Raw genomic sequence first — 15,349 nt, 5'->3', positions numbered from 1 at the left:
TTTACGCACCAGCAGAACGACTAAAGTCACATTTGGTAAACATTTCATTTAGACCTGTTTGGCGGCCATGCCCTACATGATGCCTTACAGGACTTGAAGCACCAAGAACTTCAAAGCACGGTTGATGAGATGTTGATCTGAAACCAGCTGTGATTTCAACCCTGTGGAAAAAGCAGGACTTGTCCCACTCGTCTCCTCAGATGATAGCAGAGGAGGATGAGGACGAAGAGGAAGATGAAGAGGGGTTCGAAGGGGAGGGGGGAAGATTCCACAGCACCCATTTCCGCTTGCTCTGCCGCTTCTGCAACAGGTAGTCCTCCTTTTCCCGCTCCTTCCGTGCTCTCTGGTAGTGGTCGTCCTCCTTCAGGTACCAGACCGGAGGCCAGCGGTTCTTCTCGAAGTATTCTTGGTTCTCTGAAAATGCATCCAAAACAAAAACATGTCAAAAACTGAATTCTAGACAGGTAAGAAAAAACAAAAGACAAAGTTTTCATGTGTTACCTGCTGATTTGGCCCTCATGTCCCTGGGGAATTTGCGGCACACGTTGTTGTAGTTGGTGCAGATGTGGTGAAGGCACCAATCGGTGAGCTGGTAGGCACAGTGGAACTGAAATCACATGACAACATGTACATTGAGTGTTTTTTAAAGGAATAATTCACCCAAAAATCATAATTTTGTCGCCATTATGTTTTTCAAACACATATGACTGAGTTTTTTTTATTTCTCTTCCTGGTTTTCTTGTGTCCCGTTGCCAAAAACTAGTGCCATGAAGCACTAATGGGATTTTAAAGCTACAGTAATGGGAACAGCTATCAAAGCTATCGTATGGCTTCAGAAGACGTGAAATGTGAGGATGTCTTAACGACTTTTCATGGTGGTTTTTTTGGTCCTGTGAACAATATGCTAAATGTCTCCATTTGTGTTCCACGGAAGAGGTTGTAATGACATTAGGGTGAGTTAGCTCATTTTTCACTGTCAGTCTATACCAGTTTACCAATGAAACTCAAGCTCTGTTAAATGCATTTTATAAATCATACTGTTTAGTTTCAGAGTCAAATACAGGAACACATTTTACTCACAGAGAGTGCCTGAGACACAAAAGTGAAGAAATGTTTAGCGTTCCTAAGAGTCTTTAGAAAATCAAGTGACTCAGCTTGACCACTCAGGCATGACAGAATGAACCATGTGAACATTCACAGGAATGCAGCAAAAAATGTGTCTGACTTCACATCAAATCCTAGAGCAAGACACGGGTTACTGTACTGTTTGCAGGAAACCCATTATTTCCTTAGTCATGCAGATTCTTTCTTAGTTTACTTGTAACATAATCGCAGGCAAGTATGACAGAGCCTCAGCTTTTGCTGCACAACAGCTCGGTTAATCAATAAAGGAAATGCTAACTTGAAAACTTCACTTAAATAACCTATGCACTAAATCTTAAAGGTAGGGTAGGAAATTTTCGGAAAGGCTAACAATAGCAAGCTAGCTTTGAAAGCTTAAGATTCCACCCCCCGTTCATAGCACCTCCAAACCCACGCCTCCTCAAACACATGAACGCGTACAGCAGAGAGCAAACAGAAGCGTCACGAGAGACGGCGTTTAACTACCTCATGTCTCAAAGCACATAACATTACAATAATAATGAACATAACTTAAAGAGCACTGACCTGTACCACCTGACTGCTGCAGATTCAGTTAGCCGTTGATAGTCTTGACATTGAAACGCATAAATTCGAGTCACAAACTGCGAACGCAGCATAAGCTCATTGTTTTGGTTGAGGAGGAACTGTAAAAGGCGGCTGCTGTTTCGGTTGTGGCGCTCAGTGACTGACGTCTGTCTAACGCTGCATAGCATGAAACACGCTGATGACGTGTGATGTCTGCGCGAGCAGGTGCGCGGAGGTAGGACATCGGGCCCAATGCAATGATTGGACGAACATTTTATGGTCCTACGCCTTCCATAGACGATATATAGTATATATATAAATACATTTAGACCGCCTAACTTAGTGATTGCTATCATGATGTGAAGAGACTTTCAACCAGCATGACAAAAAAATTTATTCTAGACCAAATCACCTACTCTGCCTTTAAACTTTACCTGAGCCATCTCCAGATATACCAGCACATCTCCGTCAATGTCCGTGCCCATGGCGGCAGACTCCTTCAGAACAGTCACGGTATGGAGCTCTGCAGCAAAACACAATTAATACACAATTACATAATTGATTCACCCTGTATGACTTTTTTCTTCAGTGAAACACAAAAGGAGAAGTTTAGCACAATGTTCATGCTGCTCTTTCAATGCATGAAAAGAGTGAATTTAAAACTTCATTTAAAATTGACAACAACATATAAACATGATATTTACACTATCATTCAAAACTTTGGGGACAGACTCTATAAACTCTATAATCCTTGTTAGTTCTTATGTACATTATTGACATGGTAATCAATCGTCAGACCTGTGAGGGCGACCAGGTGAGGCAAGCAGAGGCGATTGGCCAAGATAATGAGCTCCATGGCGTCCAGGTCAGGTCTGGAGCAGAAGCGTCCCGTGTAGAGATACTCCAGCACAGCCTGCATACTACTACGGGTCGTATTTGGGAACAACACCTGTGAAACCACAACACGTCTTTGAAGATAACATTAACTTCTACACAAATGTCAGTGTAACACTGTTTGAAATCTTCTCTCAGAGGACACAGGAAAAAGTTAACAAAATGTACAATTTCCCAATTGATTTATCTCTTTTCCACAGTGATGTGTATAAATGTAGTGCATGAATGGCTCACTTCTGTATAATGTAGCATTTACCTCTTTAGTACAGCTCTCGACAAAAGGCCCACCAAACATGGCTGCCATCCAATCGCAGCTAGAGATGAGCAAGGGTTTGTGGGCCTGAACGGTACCATCATCCAGTTTAAACACCACATCTGGGATACAAAGAAAGAAATCTTTGATGCAGCAAAAACAGACAGCATCAGGATCTTACGATGGGGCTGCACGGTGAACTGTAATTGCGATATCGTTAAATATATGCGCTGCATGTTTCAGATCGAAGCGTTACACTGTGTTCTTTTACACATGCGCAGCTCATGATCCACCAATTGCTTTGCAAAATGATTCACTGTTTCGAAGCACTCGAAACGCCACACACTGCAGGTCAGAAGGCTTAAACGCAACGAAAACTCCACCCAACATGCATAAAAACATCTGTTACAAACCATTTGTTGAAAGTGTAATATATTAAATTAAATTAATAAATCATCTAATACCATTACATTATTTGTTATTTTATTAAATTGTAGGGGTTGTTTTGTTTGTTTTACGGAGAGCTTGGTCAATCAGACCAATAAGAGACTATTAACAACAACCAAAGGCTTTAAGATGTTGCACTTGTATTACTACGAATGGGAGAAAGTGCAATGCGCAATATTGCAGAATAAGTCCCAGTTTCTAAATAAAAGCCAATCGCCAATTGTTAAAAGTCATTGTGCCACTTGCTATAGAAATTGTCAGTGTTGTGAGATGTGCGCTTATGACAGCACTTGATTTCATTGGTGATTTCAAATATGAAATTTAATTGTAAGCTTGGTGAACAGCTTTAGAGAATTTGATGTTTCCCCTTTCAAAGAGATAGGATCTGCATTTGTACGACTAAAATAGCTGCCAAGTTAACTTGCCTTAAAGGGACTTTGCTTAACTCTTCCTTTTTATAATAAAACTGTGTCATTAAAATGACAACAAACTTATAAAACTGATCCAAGATCAGGTTAAAACGACATAGACACTAGTTCATTGGTTCACAGCGACCTAGTGGCGAACCATTGAAATTCAGAAACAGCATTGACGTAACGAAACCTCATTTACTAAAATCATGTGACTTTGGCAGCCTGAAAACGCTGGTTCGAAACAAATGATTTGCAAAGGTTTTGAAGCTTCACAAAGCAGTGTTTCAAAAGCACCCATCACTATTTTACAGAGAAATTTTTCAATAGTTAATAAAGAAATAATTGAACTAATTCGGAATTCAATTATATCCCCAAATTGTGCCCTACTTTACTACATGAGATAAAAACAACTTTAACCTGAGAAAGTTCCTTTAGCCAAGCATTCCTTCACCCGATTGGTCCGTCGCACATGGAAAGCCTTTGTGATCTCCTGGTTCATGAAGGCCTCGTCGTTGAGGATGTTGGCAACCATCATGCGCAAGTCAAACACTTCGAGCAGCTCGGCGATGTGGGCGATGTGCATCAGGTCCTTCTCGTGCTCGTCCAACTGTCCAGTGTATAGGTAACGCATGACCACGCGAAACGGTCCGAGCAACACTGACGGGTCCATGTGCACCACCGTCATTGGCCGGGAGATGAATGTGACGGGGTCCTGGACCGTTTCTCTCCTGATGCCGACGAAAGCCCGACCCAAAGACGACAGAAGTCGCCCCCCGCGCCCACCCTCCAGGATCCCATCAGACTCTGCACCGGTCAGGGTCCCGTCACTGATGCAGGCCCTGAGGTTGACCCTGCTTTCTTCATCGCTGCTCTCGCACATGTCAAAGCTGGCGGCCCGTGTAGGGAGCTCCCGACCGGGAGGTTGCTTGCCGTCAGCCTCTGCCTTCACATCCTGGAGAAAAAGGTCGTAGAATTTCGAAGAGGCCGTGGCGAGGTAGACTTTATGAGCGAAGACTCGCTGGTGCTCTTGGAGGACCAGAACCACATCAGCACACAGCGGCTCCTCCAGCAGCCGGGCCGGGTGCTCCTCAGTGGTGGAAGGAGGAGGCGGGATGACTATAGCGGGCGGAGGAGGCTTTGGAGGCAGGAAAGGCGCCTGCAAAAGAGGCCGTTGGACGTCCCTCAAGTGAGACTTCCAGAACTGCAGGTGGCGCCGTGAGATGAGAGCAGCGCGAATGGCATTGTCAAACACGTCCTTCACTCCAAACTGAGCCACAACGCTGGTCTCGAAGTACGGCACACCCAGTTCTTTGGCCACCTCGCGACCCTTCTCAGGAGGAAGAATCTCATTTGCTTTGATGGGTCTGTAAAGTCGGTTGATGGAGAAATGTCAACAAAAAGGTTGTAGTACAATATCTTTAATGTGAATGCTACATATTTGTTACATTCTTGCATTAATTAAAAACACCCTCAATACATGATACTCAATTTGGCCAATTAAATAGTCTTAAAGACTATCAATTTTGAGAAAGACTATCAATTTTTAATTAGCATAATGAGCACAAAAACACAAATTCTGATTTCCATGGGTCTTTAAATTCACAATTCACCTGGCAAGAGGCCTCCGTGCCCTATTAACAGCCTCCAGGTCAGCGTTACGCAGGTCTAACTGGCAGCCCACCAGGATGACTGGGGCGCGAGGGCAGAAGTGCTTGATCTCTGGGTACCACATGGTCTTCACGTGAAAGAGAGAATTGGGGTTGGCGATGGAGAAGCACAGGACCACCACATCTGACCTGGTGTACAAACACAAGATAAAACATTTAATCTCAAGTCCTCAAAAGAATATTTCAGATGTCGTTTCATTTCCAACGAAACGGTCCACAAACACACCTGCCGTAAGCAAAGCGCCGGTCTTTGTGGTGGTCTCCGAAAGTGTCCCATAATCGAAGAGACACGCTTACATCATCCACTACATCTCTGGAGCGCTCCAGAACCTTCAAAAACAGGCATGAGAATTGGATTTATGGGTTACAATACTTATCTTGTGCTTTTGAAGTGTCATGAGCGGAAAGATTAAAGTCCAGACCTCTTGACAGACTCTATACTGGTCAATGGCCCAGACGGTGGGCACATGCGTGGCGAGTAGCTGGTACTGCGTAAGAGTGGCGTTGCATGCTCGGGCACAGATCAGCCGCGTTTTGCCCACAGCATTGTCCCCCACCACCACACATTTAATGGTCTCCACATTAGGCCTCTCATAGTCCATGTCAGTATCTGTAAACTGGGACCTAAAAGCAATGGATAAAGACACGATTAACACTCATAAAACTTGAAAATACTCAAATTTAAGAGGATAAATTCCTTACATAATCAAGCATGATACTGCAAATGATGTCTATAAATATATACTCTTTTTTTTGTCCTCATGTTCAACGTGCAAGCAAGATTATTAATCAAAAGATTAAGTATTGCATGTGATTATGTAGACATGACATCAAAAACACAAAAAGACAATAACTTCAATGGCAATCAAAGCTTTGTGACTAATATGTTACAATGCAGTATCCATATTTTGCCATCCATAATTGTTTTAGCTCATTTTCGCTCAGTCTGTAAGGCAGATGTTTGAGAAATGTAAGGAATATTTATACTTCATCCACATATTAGATGAATAGATGCATACTTTCCAAATAGGCTAAAGCCTAAATTCAATCTGTTCATCAGAAAGCGATCGAGTCTCATCAGAAAATTTGGACTAAACCGCTCAATACATATGGATTAGTTTTACGATCTCTTTATGAACTTTTTGAAGCGTCATAGTGTTAGTTGCATAGCTGTCAATGGAGGGACAGGAAGCTCTCAGATTTCATCAAAAAGATCATCATTTGTGTTCCGAAGATGAACGAAAGTCTTACAGGTTTGGAACGACATGAGGGCGAGTAATTAATGACAGAATTTTTATTTTTTGGGTGAACTAACCCTTTAATGGTTGGGCTAGCGTGTATGAGTGGTAGAGATGGTCAAGGCAGAGAAAGAGAAATTAAAATGCTGGAAAAGTCAAGAAATTAAGCCAGGACTGTTAAAAAGACTATGTGGTCTGTACACTGTTTTCAGAACTGGTGTGCCAAGAAAGATCTGGCAGAAGATTTTAAAACAAAAACCAAAATTGACACAGACCAGGCTCTGCATCAGTTGCCACCGTGAAAACGGGTTTCAGCAGTTATGTCGGCCTACCGGCTTAACCGGTACATAAATGATCCACCGATCAACCGATCCTGGTGTCTGTTGAAAGATCCAGAGTTTATCACTAGCAACAAAGTTTTCATTGGAGTAGAGAAAAATCTTCGCCAAGAAGCACGTGACAAAACATCCATACTGTGTTAACGGAGGGAGACTTTCAGAAAATCAATCAGTCTTTGGAGAATTTGATGTTTCCCCATTCAAAGAGATAGGAGCTGCATGGAGGCATTTTAAAGATGGCCGCAGAGTGAAAAGACTTGCCTTAAAGGGACTTTGACATATGGGACTGGGACATAGAGCTAAAGAGGGCAACCGCCAACTAAAGCCCAAAACATTTCATCCACCAATATGGTACAAAGATACAAAGAAAGCCTACATACGGGGATTTATGTTTGAGCAGTCTAAATCCACTGTCCTCTCGCCTCATTGATGAAATACCACCCAATCTACATTTAATCTCCATTCAAAGCGGACAAACATTCAAACGGCACAATTTAAATCGTAATTTTCACAAAAGGGGGTCTTTTAATAAAAATAGTCCAGTAGCCTACATTGGAGCAGCAAAAATCATTTCTTATTACTCCGCAATTCCACATATAAAAATTTACTTTTCTGTAGCGAACAACTTATTCTTAGCCTATAGATTTTTTTCTTCTAGAAATTTCTCGAAAGTTATGAAAAGATTAAAACTAAGGCTGGTATGTAGCGGCGAAATATCCATTTTAGGGATCATTTTACAAAAACAATTTTATGCACCTAAGGCGTAGCTATTGACCAATCAGAATCAAGCATTCCAGAGCCGTAAAAAACAGACTCTCTCAGAATCGGCTGCACAAATTCGCCTACGATGCCGAGCAATGCTGTCTAGGTAGGCAGCTCAGTAGGTTGAAACACAGCCTTCACACTAAACTTATGTAATAGCCTACCTCTAATTTCCGTATAATGTCCTGCTCAAGAAAGCAATTAATGTAACGTTAACCTACACAATCGCATGCATTTATGAACACACGAGACCTTACCGAAGTGAACTGAAGGGATGCATCGGGTTGGCAGTCGTTTGTGCTCTTAGAGAGGAAGGTGATAAAATGCCCGTTGTATGCGGCGTGCACCTGAAACGAACCGGGCATACACTTCATTTTCCCGGCGGAGAAGCAGAAGATACAGAATTAGGCTATGTCACCGTAGTTTACCGCATCCAGACCTAAGCTAACCCATGTTACCTACAAACGCCCTAATTCTTATGATCATTTTATTAAAATGCACCGACTGAATGAGCAGAAAAGCGCGACGGCTGTAGGCTTCTGATTCGTGACATTCCCGGTGGTTCCTTGGTTTCTCTTCCGCATGTAGGCAGCGCCATCTGACGCACCACACTAAGGGTGTTGAGAATGGGGTGGCTGAAATGAAAGAGTCGTAAAGACTACAACAAATAATTATAGTTCACAGATAGTTACCTCAAGCTTCATAACTACCAACCTGCTGCCATCTCCTGATAGTTATCTTAAAATAGCCTATCTGCCTTGTCCACCATGCATCCTCACCTCAATAGTGTGCGCTGCTTCTATTTGTATATCCGACACTCACTGCAAACTAGCCTATGCTCTCGTTAATAAAGACTGAACATTAATAAACCTGCAGTGTATGGCAAGCCGTTTTGACTTCTTTACCAGGATAGCCTACTGATTTTTACTAGTTGAAATTCCAGTTTCACATATCAGAAATACAATTCTTACTAGTAAAAATCAACAATTGAATTTCTACAATAATTGTTTTTATATATCCATAATTCGATTGTCATTAGTGACCATGTATTCCTGATATCATGAATGATTGTTATAAGAAAGCCATTTTAGATATCTGAAATTACTCTCTAATTATTGATTTCAGAAATAACAAATAACATTTTGAAATATACAGATATCAAGAAATAACATTTCAACTAGTGAAAATTGTGCGTTTGTTGCTTTGTGTTGATCATTAAAGCCATCAATGAAGTCCAGAAGTCTGAGTAAAATTATTTAAATTTATATTAATACAAGATTTTTATTATAATATTAGCATTTGTATAAATAATAGCAGCATTTGTATTAATCATTTTTACAGTTCTTATTTGTTAAGCCTGTTATCCCTTTTTTTATGAGGACATTCGTGATTCAAGGGATGATGATCCATGTTATCCATCAAAGCTTCTTGTGCTTTTATGGAAGAAAGAACGTTCACATGCTCATCGTCACTAATTTTCTTAATACTAACAATAGTAAAAGTTTTTTTTTTGTTTACACTTTATTTTAAGGTGTCCGTTTTACAGTGTATTTGTACATTTAAGTACTGAGAATTAACTATAGGGTTATGATTAGGGTGTGTTTTAGGGTTAGTTGCATATAATTATGCACAATTTATAGCAATTACTACTAACTACATGTAACGTGTAAGAAGGACACTGTAAAATAAAGTGTTACTCCTTTTTTACTCTTCAAAATCTACAACTTTTGGATTATTTCCAGGTTTAAATTGGAGAAAAAATACCCTAGATTTCCAATACCATATGACAATATGACTTTTGGAGCCCACTTTCTTAGATGAAGATTCTTCCTCATTTTATGGGGGGAAAAAAGCATGAATTCTCATGCAGGTTGAATTTACTGAAGGTGTGCTAAACATACATTTACATTTTCTGCATAACCCCAACTTGATAGTGCCTGCTGAAGGCGTTTATGGCACAATCATCACATTCAGCTTTTTTGTTGTTGTTGTTGAAAAATCGACATTTATGACTTTAATGTCATGTAACCTGAGATTCAATGGATTATTGGGAAATTAAAGGCCATGTGTGTGTGTGTGTGTGTGTGTGTGTGTGTGTGTGTGTGTGTTTGTTCCTACTCAATCATGTTATTCAGTAAAGATGTGGGTGTGAGTTTTCCTGCCCTATTCAGTAACAAACTGCAGGCATTTGTGTGAACAAAGGTAATAAAACCAAAATAGCTGCGTCTCCAGCCCCCCTCTAAGAAACCAGTGAGTGCTTTGATCATTATCAGTAATTAACCCTTTAGGGGAGGAAATTTCTTTAGGCTAATGAAGTTCATCATGGAAAACACATAGCCTTTGCAAGATCCACTGATTAGACACTTACAAACGCTTCTCCTTCAGATCCTGTGGGAACGGATGTTCAGTCAACCACATGACCAGTTCTGACAAGCTACATTTGTCTGTTTTGATGAAGCTTGTATCTTTAGCACAATTACCTGTGCCAGGTGTCAAAAAACTCCCTGAACCCTCTTTGAGAACAACAGCAAAGAGCATCAAATTAGAGAGATGTGCATACAGTAAATCACAGTGAAATTAAATCCAAACCAAACACTGTAGAAGTGTTTTCTACAAAGAAGCCATTGCTTGAGAGGGATATCACTGGGAATATCATAATATTGTTACAGAACAGGGTAAATCATCATGATCCTCCAGATGAGAATGTGAAGCAAACATCTTTTAGGATCATGAGAAATCTGAGTTAAAAAAAAAAAAAATATATAGTTTGTTTAATTAATTAGATATGCTAAGGTGCAAATTTTAAGAAAATAAATAAATAAATTAAGTCGCCATGAAATGTAAGTGCCCTATTGTGACGTATTTCTGAGTAAAACGGCTTTTCGAACAAGAAAAAATGTAGGGCAGAACTTGATTTTGTCCATAGGGAACTGATTGGATGTCATTGCATGCTTGTCATTTCCTATTGGTCGATCTCATGTGAGTGACAGGTTGTGAGTGACACACCAGTAAACATGTCATCAGAGAAAAGTAGAGGGCTGCCTACTATATAGAAGGCGAAAAACAGTACGTGACAAAAGAAGTATGTCCAAATTCACAGTATTCATAAAAGAGTACTCAAAAAGTACCCAGATGGCCTACTACTTCCGGGTAGATTCTGAAGTGTGCATACGATGGACACTTTACTATCCCATGAGGCCACCCACGGGGGAGAATTTGTGACGCTGGTAGATCACATGATGACAAAATGGCAAATGTAGTACGTCCAGATTACATTCATACTACACACACTCATACTTTTTTAGCTATCGTGAAGTAATTACTTATTCGGAAAAAGTACCTACTCAAGAGAGTATGCGATTTCGGACACTGCCCATATGTTGCAAGACGGCAAGTTATTCTGATTAAAGATTATGATGGCACATTAATTAAAAATAATAATAATGTGCACAGATAAATCATTCATAATACTGTAAAATACATCAAATTAAAATAGTCTATGATGATTTTATGTTTACCCCCGTTTGCTTATAAGTAGCAATATGATTCTCTCAAGTAATTTAAATGTCTAACTGGAGATAAAATCCTAGCAGGTGGGTCTGCATTAATATCAGCCCATGAATATTTACAAAGAGATGGAAAGTTTGAGCTTTCGGATCCTGCGTTCTGATTGGTGATGGTGGGGATTTATGAGCCGTCAAGCTCAGCTGAAGATCTGTATAAAGCTGAGGCTGTCATCAACCTGAAACACAAACCCACAGAATCAGCAAAGGTCTCTTGTTTTCATCCCTTGTTTAAGGTTCTAGGTGCAGACATGCTTCTGAAAAGCGGATTTCTTTTGCTCCTCGTTTTGGTTACATCTGCGTTTGAAACAGATCAGGAACCTGCACAACCAAGACGAGCACGATTCTCATCCAACAGCCCCAGTAAGTATTATTTTCTTTATTGAATGGTCACTTTGTTTTTGTTTTAAGAGTAGCCTATGCATGGGCAAATGGTCAAATCCTTAGTGGTTATAAGGTTGTAGGTTCAATTCCAGAAGAACTTCCCAGGACGTTATCTTTTAAGGTTTGTTTTTGGTTAGGAAAGTTTTCTTAATGGATTGTAGAACATTATTCTAAGTTATAAGTTATTTTTAGGTTATTTAAAAATAACCACCCTGCAACGTTCTTTTATGGTTGCAAAAAAAACCTAGAACGTTATTTGGTTCTAAAAAAAATTGGGAATCCAATAGCCAACTAACGTTAGGGGGGACGTTCTGTGTTTGCTGGGTTTCACCTTTGAGCAAAATATATTACACCTTCAGGACTGTCTCTGTAGCAAAAAGGTCTACTTTTACAATGTTCTGAATAAAACTGTTTCTCAAAAAGAGTATTTTTCCTTCCTCTTCCAGCTGAGGTTGCCCGGTGCCTGAACGGAGCTCTACAGGTCGGCTGCTCCACCTTCGCATGTCTGGAAAACTCGACCTGCGACACCGACGGCATGCACGAGATCTGTAACGTCTTCTTCCACACTGCTGCTGTGTTCAACACAGCGGTACAAAACATCATTAATCAGAATCATTTATTTACTCCTCTAAGTAAAGGCCCGTTCACACCAAGAACGGTAACTATAGCGTTCACACCAGCAGACGATATATAGTTCAGTTTAATCTAAGCGCGTTCTTGTCTGCCGCTTTAAATGCTCGAGCTCGTTACAGCAGGATGGATTCTGATTGGCTGTCAACGATTTTTAAAACTATATCTTTATCTTTATAGTTATCGTCCTTAGTGTGTGAACGGGCCTTAACATTGCATTTCCCCCGTTTGCTTATATAGCAATTAAAGTCATTTTCGATTTTTTTCTCCCCAGGGTAAGACGTTTGTGAAAGAGAGCATCAAGTGCATCGCCAACGGTATCACCTCTAAGGTCTTCCAGACCATCAAACGCTGTTCCACCTTCCAGAAGATGATTGCTGAAGTGCAGGAGGAATGTTATAAGAAGCTTGACATCTGTGAAGTGGCCCGATCCAACCCTGAGGCCATTGGTGACGTGGTCCAAGTGCCCAGCCACTTCCCGAATAGGTAATATAGCGTGTGAATAACTTGTTTTGGAGTGAGTGATGATTGGTCTACCGGACTTAAAGTGATAAAACACGAGAGAAAATCATCATTTACTCATCCTTATGTTGTTCCAAACCTGTATGAGTTTCTTCTGTTGAACAGAAAAGAAGATATTTTGAAGAATGTTGGTAACCAGACAGTTCATGGCACCCATTGACTTCCATTGTGGGGGGTTTTCTACTATGGAAGTCAATGGCTACTGTCAACTGTCTGGTTACCAACATTCTTTGAAATATCTTCTTTTTAGTTCAACAGAAGAAACTCATACAGGTTTGGAACAACATAAGGGTGAGTAAATGATGATGTAGACTAATTTTCACTTTTTAAGTGAACTAATTTTAGACCACATTTACACTGTCAGCCCAAATCAGATTATTTGTGTATCCGATTGGAATATTAAATGATAATTTACTCACCTTCATGTTTTTCACTTGCATGGGGTTTAGTCTTCAGTGAAACCCTTTTACAGTCTATGGGTGAAACAAAAAAGTGATTTTCTGACCCCCCAAAAAAAGATCCATATAAGGCAGTTCATAACGATAGATAGATTTTTTTCAGTTTACATTTTTTACTTTATTTTCATTTTTGCTTTACATACAATATTGCCTAATCAACAACACACACAACAAAATAAACAGTGAAAAAAGAAAAATATTAAAAGAAAAATAATGAAATAATGATTATGTGCCAAATTAATGATAAATGATTATAAGGTGTTAAAATAAGGTTCCAATATAATTTACAACACAATACAATATACAGTACATTTTAAAGTTAAAATGAAATAAAAAATGTCATTTTGTTCTATACTGTATACAAGTCTTCTGAAGCCATATCAAAAAAATTGTGTGAGGAACAGACCAAAATGTTTTGTTGTTGTTGGAGCTTGATCAACATTGGCCTCTAGGAACTGTTAAAGAGCTATACCTTTTTACATTTGAGATGAAATATTATTTTATAAAATGAGCTCACTCGACTGTACGCACTAATCCCTCGTACTTTTGTGTCGCAGGTACTACAGCACGCTTCTGCAGAGCTTAATGGAGTGTGAGGAAGACACCGTGGAGGTGGTGCGAGCCGGGCTGGTGTCCAGACTGGGACCTGACATGGCCACGCTTTTCCAGCTGCTTCAGAACAAGCCCTGCCCATCCGAACCTGCTGCCGCCGGGACTTCTGGGATGGAGGGCCACACCGGCTTCCGCTGGCCCCCCATGTTCAAGATCCAACCCAACCTGCGCAACAGGGACCCCACTCACCTCTTCGCCAGGAAACGCTCAGTCGAAGGAAGCTCTTAGAGTCGCACACGGCTCTCCATTTGATGTGTGTAAGCAGAAGATGGTTATTAGTGATTAGTGCATTAAAAATGTAGTTTTATAATGGGACACAACGGAAATCTTTGCTTAGTTCACAATAACCAACAACTACTTGATTTTTTAACTGCATTACATTGAATATACAAGCCAATGTCATGTTTTAGACTCTTAATATTGAATTTTGGTTAATGGCCTTATGCAAGAGAAGCTAAATTACGATGCACAGGATATTATCACGAAAAAGGAAACCTGTCACCTTGAACAACTTGTAGTGACAGGGCAGAAATATTTATTAGTGTACTCTGAAAATAATTTATATTTATTTTTCCTACCAAATGTAATTTATATAGTTTATTATTGTTGTGATCTGAGTCTGAAAAAATTCTTTAAGTGAGGGAGAAAACTACATATTTCTGGATATGTTTCAGATATGTTTCCTATGCTGGCCATGGGAAATATTATATGTGATTAAGAAGGGCATTCTTTGTTCATGTTGGTGATATTGTGTAGTTGAATGTGCTTGGATAGAAATAAAAATGTAAAACTGCCTGATATACTAAATAGTTTCATCTATCATTCTTTCATTTCTTACAGTCTGACATTAGTCCATTGATGTGGCCAATAGCATCCATACAAATCATGCTCCAAAATCCAATATAATCTAATGAACACATCAAACTGCAATGTATTTCTGTAGTCACAAGGGGGCGCTGCTTTCAAACACATTACGTTCTTACAATTTTTACCAGACAAAACAATTTAGCTGGATAAGAAGTTGATACTCACGATCACACATTTCACCTAATGAGCTGAGAGCTAAGTTTACATATTCGTTTGTATATTTTTGCATATTACATTAGGAAATCTTCTCATATCAAAACTGCACAACTTGACTAACGCAATGAAATGTGCTACTAGAGAGGTTTTGACCCAACCCAAATGCTATGTACAAATATTAAGATTTGTTTCTCCCTGCGTTTCACTATATTATAATGCTGCTCAATGATCAAGTTATAGTTAAATATTATTTAAAAGTCCTACTGTGTAGTGTGTTTAGGATAGGCCTACCTATAGGCTAATGCTAGTATTAAATTAGCCTAGAATTACTTTTTTACGTGGTTTAAGAAAGTTAAATTTCTCCACAGAGGACAAAAGTGTCCATAGAAACATTAAATCCAAAAGGACATAAATGGAAAACATTAGTTGTGTTCAACTAAGCCCATTTCCACCACATTAGAAAAAAACATGTTTTGG

The 15,349-nt window shown here is 39.8% G+C and overlaps 2 protein-coding genes across 4 annotated transcripts in view; one reads left to right on the top strand and one right to left on the bottom strand.

The window, feature by feature from the left end:
• Positions 1-8,520, bottom strand: part of rhobtb2b (Rho related BTB domain containing 2b) — an 8,916-nt gene extending 396 nt beyond the window's left edge. Inside the window, exons 1-10 of one of the 3 annotated variants that reach the window (XM_082158500.1) lie at positions 8,373-8,520; positions 5,765-5,966; positions 5,569-5,672; positions 5,286-5,471; positions 4,093-5,039; positions 2,819-2,937; positions 2,467-2,617; positions 2,103-2,191; positions 502-607; positions 1-414 (exon numbers count right to left, since the gene is read on the bottom strand). The exon at positions 1-414 is cut by the window's left edge and continues 396 nt beyond it. In XM_082158500.1, coding sequence (XP_082014626.1) covers positions 197-414; positions 502-607; positions 2,103-2,191; positions 2,467-2,617; positions 2,819-2,937; positions 4,093-5,039; positions 5,286-5,471; positions 5,569-5,672; positions 5,765-5,944 — 2,100 coding nt within the window. In that variant the 5' untranslated portion in view covers positions 5,945-5,966; positions 8,373-8,520 and the 3' untranslated portion in view covers positions 1-196. Of the gene's footprint in view, positions 415-501; positions 608-2,102; positions 2,192-2,466; positions 2,618-2,818; positions 2,938-4,092; positions 5,040-5,285; positions 5,472-5,568; positions 5,673-5,764; positions 5,967-7,937; positions 8,348-8,372 lie in introns of those variants that run through there. The other 2 variants (XM_082158501.1, XM_082158499.1) reach the window with 2 other exon arrangements.
• A 2,927-nt stretch (positions 8,521-11,447) lies between these two features.
• Positions 11,448-14,638, top strand: stc1l (stanniocalcin 1, like). Its single transcript, XM_082157055.1, has 4 exons — positions 11,448-11,606; positions 12,074-12,216; positions 12,532-12,743; positions 13,795-14,638. The coding sequence occupies exons 1-4, from the start codon at positions 11,495-11,497 to the stop codon at positions 14,075-14,077; spliced, it is 750 nt and encodes a 249-aa protein (XP_082013181.1). The 5' UTR covers positions 11,448-11,494; the 3' UTR covers positions 14,078-14,638.
• The last annotated feature ends 711 nt before the right edge of the window (positions 14,639-15,349 follow it).

The sequence above is a fragment of the Leuciscus leuciscus genome, assembly GCF_965113295.1.
Source record: "Leuciscus leuciscus genome assembly, chromosome: 24".
Lineage (NCBI taxonomy): Eukaryota > Metazoa > Chordata > Actinopteri > Cypriniformes > Leuciscidae > Leuciscus > Leuciscus leuciscus.
Note: the sequence above shows the minus strand (reverse complement) of the source record. Positions and strands in the feature narration are given on the sequence as shown.

Coding starts and splice junctions, on each gene's coding strand:
- stc1l (XM_082157055.1), top strand. CDS start 11,495: ATGCTTCTGAAAAGCGGATTTCTTTTGCTCCTCGTTTTGGTTACATCT. Junction 12,217..12,531: donor CTGCTGTGTTCAACACAGCG/GTACAAAACATC, acceptor TTTTCTCCCCAG/GGTAAGACGTTTGTGAAAGA. Junction 12,744..13,794: donor CCCAGCCACTTCCCGAATAG/GTAATATAGCGT, acceptor TTTGTGTCGCAG/GTACTACAGCACGCTTCTGC.